At 40.9% G+C, this 12,767-nt stretch overlaps 1 protein-coding gene across 1 annotated transcript in view; it reads left to right on the top strand.

The window, feature by feature from the left end:
• Window positions 1–12,767, top strand: part of mtmr11 (myotubularin related protein 11) — a 31,987-nt gene that overhangs the window by 17,585 nt on the left and 1,635 nt on the right. Inside the window, exons 6-16 of the mRNA XM_044359346.1 lie at window positions 189–273; window positions 2,165–2,312; window positions 2,775–2,862; window positions 3,058–3,146; window positions 4,096–4,223; window positions 5,023–5,101; window positions 6,163–6,233; window positions 8,685–8,857; window positions 9,098–9,268; window positions 9,527–9,745; window positions 10,266–10,583. Of these exons, the coding sequence (XP_044215281.1) occupies window positions 189–273; window positions 2,165–2,312; window positions 2,775–2,862; window positions 3,058–3,146; window positions 4,096–4,223; window positions 5,023–5,101; window positions 6,163–6,233; window positions 8,685–8,857; window positions 9,098–9,268; window positions 9,527–9,745; window positions 10,266–10,583 (1,569 nt within the window). The remainder of the gene's footprint in view (window positions 1–188; window positions 274–2,164; window positions 2,313–2,774; window positions 2,863–3,057; window positions 3,147–4,095; window positions 4,224–5,022; window positions 5,102–6,162; window positions 6,234–8,684; window positions 8,858–9,097; window positions 9,269–9,526; window positions 9,746–10,265; window positions 10,584–12,767) is intronic.

Raw genomic sequence — 12,767 nt, 5'->3', positions numbered from 1 at the left:
TGTGTATTGGCTTAGATTAAAGGCTCTTGTTACTGTTGTACTGTACATCTGTCATGTCAGAGCCTAAAGATATCTCCTAGAGAGGCCAATCTGTACCATAGACCATTGATCTGATGCTGCAGGGCCTCAGTGTTGAAAGCTGATGACCTTTGTCATGTTGATGGGCTCACTGCGGTTTCCCTCCTCAGATGACCTACACCATTGCCAAGACCTACCAGCCTCTCAAACCAGGCTCAGTTTTGTCTTTCCAGAACGCTGCCCTCGGGAGTGTAGGTGAGTAGCTTTAATCTATGCACCCTCATGTATACAACCATCCGTTCCCTGCCTGGCACTGATACAGTACCTCATCAGTCTGTCAGTCAGCAGTTTGTCTATCATCCCACAGCCGTGGTTTTACTGTGTGGCCAAGAACATACAGGAATAGTTTAAGAAACGTGGCTCATGTAATTTTGGCTTTATATGTAATTAAGTCCTAAACCAAATAATCTTAACATATGGAGATATCTCAGAAAAGTAATTAAAAAGTTATTTTGGTCAGTATGGCCTTATCTGTTTGTCTTAGTGGATGTTAGTGAAAACGATTGAGACACTGTTATTTAATGTATTTATCTTTTTTTTCTGTGCCTATTTCACTGTAATAAATATTCAAAGAAATAACAGCTCAGTGACAGTGAGAAGCCACATGAATCAGAACTGCAGTATGACTTTGTTAGTCATCTGCTGTAGTTGTTTTGTAAAGACTTACAGATTTTCTCCTGGTATGCTTTCGACAAGTCTGTTCTCACTTTGATTGTACACCCAGTCCAGCTCCAGAGACAAAATGTACCCAAAACTGTGATCACTGTTTGTCATTTCCGCATGAATTCAACTCTTGTTTCATCTATTTTTGCATCTGTCTATTTCTGCTTCCTGCTGTTGCATCAATATGTGATGTTACCGTTCAGCTTTTAATACTGGGGAAACTAATAAACAGGAAACCTCATGGTTTCTAAACAGACCATGATGACATATAGAGCTCAAACCCCCTCTGGTTGGCAAGATTAGAAATATTCTCCTCTGTGATGATGGAATAAAAATGCTGTCTTTTAAACCATGTCCAGATGTGTGGAAATCTCTCAGCGGTTTGAAAGTGAGGCTCAGTAAAAGTTTCAAGGGCTGATCTTGACAGCAAATGAAAAGTTCAGTTAATGAAAGATTAAGCCACCATAATTAAGTGTAATATTATGCTGTCAGAGGGTAGGAATTCAACTCTTTTGTTTTTTAATGAAACTCTTAAGTTTTAAGAAGTAGGACAGACTTTACATATCACTAATAAAACAGTTCTAAACAAGCTGGACCATATAGGGAAATATGAGCCTGTCTGTACAATACATTATGACATGTTAAAGCTATGCTAGACTGACCAGGCCGTGGCTGACTGTCAGCTGTTGGATAAATAATGCAAGCCCCCCCTCTGAACCAAGTCTCTAGATGACCTAAAGCTCAACTCTGCCCAAGGGGTCAAGTGTGTCCGTTGTGTGGTCAGCGCTCTGAAGACGTCACTGTTCCACCGTAACCTTTCAAAACATTTCATAACATATTGAGACAAGCAAGCATCTCAGATGTGATTTGAAATGTCACAGTCAGTCATGAACAGTCATTATATTCACACACATTTTTCTAAAATTGTCAGGGTAGAGTGGGTCGTCCACTAATCGAAAGCTCCTCCAGTCCATGTGTTGAAGTGTCCTTGGGCAAGATATTGAACCCTAAATGTGTGTGAATGATTGGATTCCCTCTGATGGGCACGTTGGGACCTTGCATGGTACCCCCTGTACCCATTCAGCGCATGAATGTGTGTGAATGGGTGAATGTAACTCGTAGCATAAAAAGCTGTTTGAGTGGTCGGAAGACTAGAAAGGCGCTATACAGTACAGTCCATTTACCATTAACCATTTACCATTTGTATTTAGTAGTTTGAATCACTCTAAAAGTGAATTGGCATGATTTTACCTTTTTTATCTCCCTCTAAACTTAGTTCAGTTACATTACAATGAATAAAAAATCTAATGAAGTGTCTTAAGTGTCATAAGCATCAAAGCAGCATTCTCACTCAGATATTTTATGCATCTTAAAAACAAACCTCAGCTGAAGTGTGAAAGTGTGAATCATTTTCCTCCACCAGAAATGAAGCAGTTTCTAAGCAACCGTCGCAGAGATGCCCACATGAACTGGTTCGAGTCTGTCTCAGACTGGGAGCAAGAGCTGGAGAGGTGTGGAGCCACCGGCTGGAGAGTCAGCTCAGTTAACGACCGCTTCGAAATGTCCACCAGGTAAATTCACATCTGCGTTGAATAGTAACCAAATATGAAATGTTGTAAACACACAACAAATCTTTTTGTCTGTTCTTTTAAATACAAGTTTAAATGTGAAGTATGGTGGTATATCATTTTCTCCAGTATCCTCTGCTCAACATTACCTACTGACCAGTACATGAAACCATGTGCTTAATTATATCCATCAACAACAAAACTCTTTTTTTTAAGAATGTGTGAACACTTTGTTTGCAGGTCTTTGACAAGAGAAACTGACTGTCAGGAAAGCTAAGCCAAGGCTAAACTCCTATAAAAATACACAAAAGAGACCAGTCAGTATAATCAAAAAATGTGTTCTGAAAGGTGAAAGTTGTTGGCGTATTGAATACAAAAAAAAAAAATCTCATCCATCTTTCATGGCTCTGTCATTTTCCTCTTTTTATTCTCTCAATAAAAGCAGCATTTTCTGTTTCCTGTTAGCCTGCCCAGGTTCATCGCGGTTCCGCAGAAGGTTTTAGACACTGAGCTGAAGAAAAGCTTCGCCCACTTCAACGAAGGACGCATCCCAGTGAGTGCATTTAGTATTCACACGCATTTTAATTTACACGACCTACTATACCACTGCTCCATTTCCAAATAATTCAAAAAAGTGACAGAAAAAGAATACACAAGATATGTACATTTCAGTATCCCTGTCAAGAAACAGTCCAGCACAATAACCCTCCAAAATCGTGAGACGGTGTTTTGGTTGTTTTTGTTCCAGCGCTGGTGTTGGCGACACCCCAGAGGCAGCGATCTACTGCGAATGGCCAGCTTCCAGAATAACATCTATCACGAGAAAGACGACATCAGGTGTGTGTGTGTGTGTGTTTGATGTTTTTCCAAAAGGAGGCGCATGTGTACCCATCAGTGAAAGCATTTGATTGATGATGATTTATTTCAGTCATTAAGAATAAGTGGTGTTTCTTTCTGCCAGCTGACAGAGTGTTCACAGACCAACCAAGTTGTCTGTGTGCTCTTTATTAGATCAGTTTACACTTGTGCTTTAATTTAGGCTACCAGAGTGTAAAGTTGCCCATTACAGGTTTAACTGTAGCTTGCTCAAACCACCAGCTGTTTGTGGAAAAATGTTTAGCTCATCTGATGCTGTGACTGCTGTGTGAGAGATCGGAGAGATTACCCTATCAGCCATGGAGTCGCTGCATCTGAGTCACCTTTTGCATTCCATAACCTTTCCATACAGAGGATGCAGTGATGTGTTTTATAGTCGTCTGAACACTGGAAACCTAACATCCAAAATAGCCTTTACTAAAACAGCAGCTGGCCACAGACTAAATACAGCAAGACTGTACAGGAGCTTGAGGCTGCAGTTGAGGCATGCTCGACTTGCTCGAATGAGTTTCTGCTCTTCTTCTTTTTTTTTTTTTTTTAATATTGAAAGGGAAACATTAATGCAGATTTAATATAGATAATTAAGATTTTTGTAAAAAATCAGTCACTATCAATGAGCATTTTACAGCTTTTTTTTTTCTCTCCCAACTGAAGCTGAAGATTTAAACCAATTAATTCTGCGGAACCATTACAGTGTGCTCTGGGAAATCCACTCTGATAGATTTTTAAAGGCATTTGACTCCAAACTTTTAAGTCTTGGGAGATTATATCAACTGCCCACAGACGTCATGATTTAAAAATCTACTAAAAGCATCTAAGGCAACTTGATACTTGTACTATTATATACTAGTAATACAAGTTTGTTGCAGGTGTAGAAGTGTATCAACAGCAGGATTTGTTGTTCCCGTAGAAACCTTGAGCTGATCCTGTTCGGTTGCCAGTCCTCTTTGTGTGTGGTGGTGGAGCTGGGCGAGGAACTGCCCTCACCTGCTGACATCCAGCTGGCACACAGCCGCCTGCGCGCCCTCTGTCTGGGAGGTGGGGATAAGACATGAACACACATATTCACACACACGACAACTGAGCAAACATATATTCACATACAGCACAAAACCTTTTGTCATGCATGCGGTCTGATCGATCTATGACTCAGCTTTCTTTACTGCATCTTGGTGTATTTCAAAATTTATGATTAAATGACTGTTTTGCAGGGGTTTAGTCGAGTCTTCCCACTCATATAGTGGCAGGTTAAAAAACAGGCTTTTGTGAGATGGTCTTTATTGTTGTTTTTGTCATTCAGGCACACACAGCACATTCCACGGTTGAGCAAGAACAGAAATGACAAAACCCACGGTCATCTACATCTGCTGACCCATCTCAGACTCAAACGCACGCACAGTTTTACTCTCTACTCTGCCACTCTCTCCTGCACACGAACAATGTTTAAAGGTCACCGATTATCACGGTTCACACATTTGTCAGCTCAGTGTTTTGTCTTTTGTGGGTGAGTGCTTCACGGCTCAGAGGATTGTCCTGTAATAACAGCCACTCAGATGTATTTGGTCAGCTTACAGGCAGTGGGCTTTGAGTCTTCACAACAGCTCGATAGAAAATGAAAATAGACGTCGCAGATTGTATTAAAGGCTAATCCACCTGAGATTATGTGGGTTTTATATTTAGTGTTTGAATTTGTTCAGTTTAGGAGGTAGCTTTTCTTATTTAACAAACATGAATAAGGAGACCGTAGACAGCAGTTTGCTCGACATACTGAAACCTCTTCAGGCTTTCAGACATTTGTAGTGATCGTATCTGACATGTTTTCTCTTTTGGCTTGTAGATATCTCCACATCTGTGACGGTGCCTGATGACAAATGGTTATCTACCCTGGAAGGCACCCACTGGCTAGACTACACCAGGTAACCACTCTGACTAGGCAGTCTTGCAATCCATATCATCCATAACAAAAAAAAAAACACCAGGTTCTTCCTAGTCATGGCTTTTCAATGTTGAGTATCTTAAGTCTTTTACAAGTCTGCTGGGGGGAAGGGTTCGGCATTTTTGTGGTTTATTTTTCAGATAGCACACAGATGACAGGAAATTAAGAGGAGAGAGATGCAACGTCAAAGTCTCCGGTTGATCTTAACACCTAAACCACAGTGTGGCCCCATGTATAACACAAGAACTGTGATCACACAGCTCAAAAATCTTTATCAAGTGTTAGATGCAAGAAAAGTCAGTAAACAACTTTAAAGTTTGTAGAAGTGAATGGATGAAAATTAAAGTACTAGATTTATATTGAATTACAGTACACAGATTCATCAGTACTCTTCAGTGTTCTAGTAGTGGGGGATCAACATACATACAGTATGTCACATGTGTTATCTTTGAGAGGCAACACAATAAAATTGTCCTTATGTATATATATTGGGCATTTTACGCCTTTATTTTGATAGTAACAGTCAAGCGAGGACAGGAAATTAGGGCAGAGAGAGAGAGGGCATGATACGCAACAAACATTCAAGACCGGATGCAAACCGGGGGCATTGTGGTATGTGGTCAACACCTTAACCCCTAGGCTACCAGGGCGCCCTGTATCACAGTATATCTGCTGAGGCAGAATAATTGGCTGTTAATTTGATTATTTCTTTCCTACAATTATAATAAGCTTAACTCAACTGTTAACAATACATTTATTTTTTTTAATTTTGGATTTATTTGCACACTTCCAAAAAATGTAAAATATTCAGTAGATGTAGGTAAATGGACTGTAAAATAACTTAATCTTTACCAGATGCAAAAGAAGAAGCATTTAGACCATTCAAATAACAAGTGACAGCTTGTAAATCTGCACAAGCAATTGAGGAATTTTCTCCAGTATTTGCAATATTGTAGTAGTTGCCTGTGTTTGTAATTCATATTTGTAAATCAGCGTTATGTGATTCCATCACATATAATCATCCTCACTCTCTGTCTTCAGGTCCTGTCTGAAGAAAGCTTCGGAGGTAGCCTGCCTGCTTCGCGGCGGTCACCTGACTGTGGCACTGCAGGGTGAGTCACGTGACCTCAGCCACCCTGGATCGTATTATTCGATCCATTCATTATTCACAGCACCTCCCTCTCATTAATGCCACATTAGGGCTTGCCCTGAACTAGCTATATATCAGGGACAAGCACACTCCACTGAGCCTACATGCACACTGTCAATAGGCCTTCATACAACATGCTTTTAAGGACACGGTTACACCTGCTGCAGCTGTCGGTTCATTCCAGAGATTAGACGGACTCCATATTAGATATATGAAATGACCTCACGTAAATGATTATAACATGACAATAAAAATGAAAATCATTTGAATATTATTGAAAACTTGTCAATTTTTAACTTTTAATTCAAATCAAACAGCGCTCAGGTATGTAGTTCAGAAGTCCTTATAATGACAAAACTATAATAAAGATACTTACACCTACACAAACAGTATGTGCAACAAAAGTTCACTTAACAAGCATTTAGCATTTACTTACATGATTTCAAAAGAATTATTTGTATCCATACCTGTCCAGGAGAGATGCAGTGATTTTACTCTTTGCCTGGTAGTTTATTGTTCACTAGACCTGTTTTAAAATTCAGTATTGGTTGGCTTGTAGTCGAGGCAAATTTGTGATTTGTGATATTGGACTATACAAGTAAAATTGACTTGACAGTAAAGATGTTGAAACATGCAGGTCAATTACTGCTACAGGTACATGGTCCCATCTCCCACAAGGCCAGCTGTAGGGTTGTATTATTAGGTGAAGGCAGGGGCCCTGGTAAAAGGATGGCCTGGTAATAGGATGGCTATGAAAACACGATCTTTGGATATGGAACGACACCTATCTGGTGGCAAAGGAGATGTAACTAGCGAGTAAAGTAGGGCAGAACCAATTGTGGATGTAGCTTGGCTCATATCTTCAACAGAACTGTCCCCTCTTGGACCAAATATCCTGATAGGTGCTAGCCGCTCCTTCTCTGGTGTCGCCTGTGATGAGAGATGCTGAGAGGGTATGGGGATACTCAAAAGCCCCCAGCCTAGCATCACTGTTCGTAGGGGGAGTTTCCCCCTACGAACAAGAGGATCACCTCTATGCAAAGAGGAAGACACTGACTGTTGTGTATTGTGGAGCAGAGGTGTCAACTGATCGCCACCCGGCAGTGAGTTGGATCAGGTGGCGGGAAACGCTGGTAGACAGACAAGGTAAACCCAAACGTGCAGCGAGGGTGACCTTAGAGTGTCTGACTGAGGCTCATGTCCGTAAAGTCTTCAGCTTTCACCTGCAGAGGTCATTGCAGACAGATTAGTTGTGGTGTTGTAGTTCAGACCTCCTGACATTAACATTACTTAGGCTATCAAGAAACAGTAAGTGATGTAAACCAGAAAAAAGAATACAAAAGAAGGGTCATATATAAACAACATTTTGCAATACTCCTTAGATACCATTTTATGATTCATTTCATACACAATAAGCTGTTGTTTGCTTTTAATCATCTGCTCTGTCTGCCTGTCGTGCCTTCATTGACACCCAGAGAGACGTTTCCCAGCACTGCATCACTCAAACAAAGGCTGTTCTGAGTTAAGGTTGTTTCCTGCTCTCTTACTGGTGATTGAATTTCTCTGGAACTCTGCAGCTGTAAGCGACTTAACATTATACCGGCCCTTATATCGCCTGTTCAGCTGAGAGGATCATATATCAGTCGTGTTCTCCTTGTTGCAGCAGCTCTGCCGTTGGCTGGATCAGCAGTAAACATCCCACTGCAGCAATGACTCACTACACTAGCCCAAAAAAAAACTTTGTTGCTCAGTTTGCCTCTCCCTCTCTTTTATCCTGTCTGGCTCTGGGTCTGTGTCTTTTGTCTCCATCATCATGTTTCAGTCTGGCTTATTGTATCATTTTTTTTTCTCTCTCTCACTCTTCTCTATCGTAAGAGAAAAGGTGAAAGCATCAGGAGGAATAAGAGCACAATTAAATGGTGATCGTCAGGTAAAAGGTTGTGTATCCCTAAAGGGCCCTAAATTGAAAATTCAATACACAAGTGAAGAACTTGTCTCTCTTATTGATAGGGGAGTTATTCATTACACTTTGTAAGAGAAATCAATACCTTAACCCCCTCCAAATGCTAAAATTATTAACTAACATGACTAAGTATTTTTTCTTTCAGAACAATTAGAAAAGTGTTCATAATAAGGTCACAACAACAGTGCATTGCATGTAATGTTATATGAGGAAAATGTGTTTAGAACAGCTTTTATACTTCAATACTCACTTTCAATAATGTGCATTTTATATTTCATTTTATACGTAAGCCTGTCTACATAAACCTGAGGTTGATGAGTCGAACCAGAGCAACCAGACAAAATAAACAACAGTGATTACCACATCTCCAGCAGTTTGTTGTGAAATACGCTTCAGGTAACGACATATAAATATTGAAGAACTTGTGCTCTTCCTGTTTCGATGTTACAGAAGCGGAGGACCGGGACATGAGCTGCATGGTGTCCAGCCTGGTGCAGGTGATGTGTGACCCCCACTGTCGGACCCAGCACGGTTTCCAGAGCCTGGTGCAGAAGGAGTGGGTGATGGCCGGCCACCGCTTTCACAGCCGCATCAACTACCACCGTGACAACGATAAGGAGGAGGTGAGAAGTCAAGCTTCACACTAAAACCGCACTGTCGCCTTAGTTCACAAAAATCATCTTCTCCATCTCTCTACTCTGCTTTCTGTCTTCTCTTTCCCTCCCATCATATTCTCATCCTCCCTTATACTTCCCTCCCTCTTCATTCCTTCCCTCTCTTACTCATTAAATCATCCCTACCTCTCTCTTAACTTTCTTTTCTTTGCCCCCTACACCCATCCCTCCCTCTCTGCCTTCCTCCAGGCTCCGGTCTTCCTGCTCTTCCTGGACTGTGTTTGGCAGCTGTGGTCCCAGTATCCCTCTCGCTTTCAGCTGACAGATGACTTCCTGTTGGCCCTGCACGACAGCATCCACCTGCCACTCTTCTCCAGCTTCCTGGCCAACTGCCAGCGAGAGAGATGCAAACGCTCCCAGGTACTGGACACCTGAGAGGGACTTAAGTATCTTCTGCCTCTGATTATAAAACTGAAAACTTCCACTCTCCTGTGAAATATATTGTTTATTATGATTATCATGCAACTTAACTGTGTCATATTTATAGTAATACTGTATCCAAGCTATTAAAAGTGACATTTTATTACATATTCAAGCCATTACTTCATCATTTGCTGCATACATACAGGTTTAGGGGTATTTCTGGATCTATCTAACCTTGTGTCCTGCTCTGCTCAGAACCTTGGTCAGTCCTACACCCCGGTAAACGGCTGGAGAGATATGCTTCATCCAGATTCTTCCTCAGATCCATCTGACCCTCCTCTGCCCCCTGTTTGGGACTGGGCCCTACAGTACAGCAAGCAGAGACAAGCGCATTTCACCCAACCCGTCCCCCCGATCCCTCCGCTCCAGCCTCTGCTCAATGGAAACCTCAACACCAACCCAGACACACACAGAGTAAGGCTGCTGACTCTTTATGTGATGCATCACACCCTCTAGTGGCCATTTCAGCAGTGATATCTTCACCTTAGTATGTTGACACAGTGGAAACAGCATCAGGGTGTATGAGGAATAGTTACAGATTCTGTTGTTTACTGAACTGACATCCTTAAATGTCCTGAGTATATGCAACAGTTCACCGCACCCTCTTGTGGTAGTCATAAAACATGCATCTGACTGAAATGGACTTCTTGGAATAGGTTGACAGTAATGCCAGTCAAACTAACCATCAGCTGATATCACTAATTATTAATCTTCCCTTAATAGAAAAGCACAAATCAGTAAAATAATGTAGTTTGATTATTTTTAAATAAAAATCTACATAATCTTTACACTTCATAGAACATGTTTGGGACCCACAGTACAGAACAATAGGTTTTCATTCAGTTCAGTTCCCAAATTACTTTTGCAGGTATCTTTGCCTTAAATTAAACTAACGGTAACTTTTCGCTTTCATCCTCCCTCATCTGCCCACCAGCTGACCGACACCATCCCCGGCTCAGTCTTCCTCCTCTCTCGAGGCACCTTCACCTGTCCTGCTAACCTGCTTCCCTGGCGCAGCAGCAGTTTGGGCGTTTACAAAAAGAGCCACCGGAGGGCGCCGTCCTCCGAGAACGTGCCCGGCCTGGAGAGGCTACTGAAAGCCTGGTCCCTGACTGAACTTCCCCAGGGCCTCGCTTCCACCTCCGGACCTCAAGGACCACTTGACCCCTACGAGCCTTTACTGCCGCTCCTTATGGGGCCCTGCATGGGCCTGTGGAGGGAGTGCTACCTCCGGGGGGCGCTCCATGCACAGGTATGTGGGAACTTCTTTATACTTCTTATATCACAGATTTTTCTTTATTAGAAGTTGTTGCCAATCAGGCGTCACATGAACGCTACGGTCAGTTTTTAACTTTTTTTGTTAGTAGACATATTGATCTTAAAATGCATTCTAAGATCTCTTAAAGCTGGAATGTTTTTTTTTTCTTAATGATAGGGCTTATTTTATGTTTTCATGCTGTCTCCTGAAGAGCCTAAACATATAATTAATTCATCCTGTTAACAAGCAGTGTGTAGCCCGCAGCCTGATATAGCTTTTGCCTGGATGCCACAGAAGTCTATTGTTACCCAATGTTCATTATCAACAACTCCACAACTGCATTTTAGGTTTTTAGAGTCAAGTGATTTCTTCCCAGCTCATACAGTATAGGGTAAAAGTTTCCACGTGACCTGGAGAGCCAGTAAAATGTGAGATTATTTGTCAGTCAAAGTAATAAACGTAAGATATTCATTCAGTATAGATCAGAAAAAATTTGATGCTAATGTGTAAGGTTCACTGTAATCAGTCTACAGACTCATCCGACAGATATTAGCTAATTTTAACATTGTAGGGTTATGTGTCTAAGTGGAGATGTGCCATCTAGTTATTGAGTGGGCACCACCCTGCACGAATGTTTTGTTAAATTTGGCCCACAACACTTCCAGAAGGCTCCACATATCCGCTGTGTACAGCCTCATCATGTCCTCTGTGTTACATCCTGTCACATCACGACCGCTCGCTCAATAGATGACGTCGTCTCTTTGATGTGCAGATTAGTCGGAGCCGTTGATCGACAACTCCCAATATGGACATGGGACAGCCTTTGTGATGTTAGCACAACAGCGCATGTAGCAGTGTCCCCATGGAGATGTTGAGAATAGTGAAGGGGTGTGTGGGTGGGTGCAGTCATCTATTTTAAGGGAGCGGTAGAGGAACAAGTAAAACCAAAATCAAACCGCTAAAACAGAACTTCTGGTGGAGCGATTACGGTCAATTCTGTGTTATGTTCTTTTATGTAGTTTTAAAGTGTTTCTCCTACAATTTCACACACCATTCAACTAACCCCTACAGGCCAACAAATCATTTTTTATTCCTTTTTATTCTTAGCAGCATTGACACAAGATATCTATTCATTCAGAAATCACTGACCATTTGTGCTTTGGATCCTCTGCACAAACACCAGTTAGCCTCGGTGTCAGTACCTGGGAAAGTCCTGAAGAATGAGAGAGAAAAAACAATCTAACTGTTGTTTAATGTGGTTACTGTTGTTTGGAGTTCTGTTGCTTTTTGAGAGTTTTTAAGCATGACAATATATTATGTCAATATCAATATGCTATAGCCTTTAAAAATGACAAAACACCTCTCTGACACAGTGTTAAGAAAGGATGAATATTGTAATCTTCAGGGGTTTTTTTATGCTGTTGTATATGTGTGCAAATAAAAAGTCTAAATCTAATCTAAATCCAGTAGGAGGTAGGATTTATTGCCAGGCTGTTATATCAGGTTGCAATAGATTGTACAGGTGTACCTAATAAGCTAGTGCCTCAATGTAACATTGTGTGGATGTTAAAGGAAAAGGTTGACGATTATAATATATTCTTGTTATTGACAACAAATCCCATGAAAAGACCAAAAGACCAGCAATGCTTTCAACAATCAATCAACAATCAATACTTTCCTTCTTCTCTATCTGTCTGTCACTCAGCCCTAAAGCCATTTGTTCCTATTGAAAACATAAATCTTTAAAAACAGTTGATGAAAATATACTTAAATGTTTTAAAAAGGCTAAATAATTTCCCTAAAACACCTGGGCACTATAGTTTTTTGCAAACATTAATCAAACAGGAATAGGGTATTTGTTGGGGACTATTTTTAGCTGTGTTGTTTTTGTTGTTTATTGTAATGAAGGAATATGTCACTCAGTGCGACAGTGTGCCTCACTGATGTGTTTTTTAAATAGTTTTTGGACAACAGTGGAGCACTTCAGTACTGTAAAAAGGAATAAGTTATTTCAGACTTTGGCTACACAGACAGTACTTGTTAGTCAGATCAATTCATTGATGGTTTTGGTCTTTTTTTATGTGATTTGTTGACAATAAGAAAAATACAGAACATAATACATTTTAATGTGGATTTGAGTGATAGTTCTTTGATGAGTGCAGTGAGGTTGAAAAAGTT

The sequence above is a fragment of the Thunnus albacares genome, chromosome 8 (genome assembly GCF_914725855.1).
Source record: "Thunnus albacares chromosome 8, fThuAlb1.1, whole genome shotgun sequence".
Taxonomy (NCBI): domain Eukaryota; kingdom Metazoa; phylum Chordata; class Actinopteri; order Scombriformes; family Scombridae; genus Thunnus; species Thunnus albacares.
This window is presented reverse-complemented; position numbering and strand designations above follow the sequence as displayed.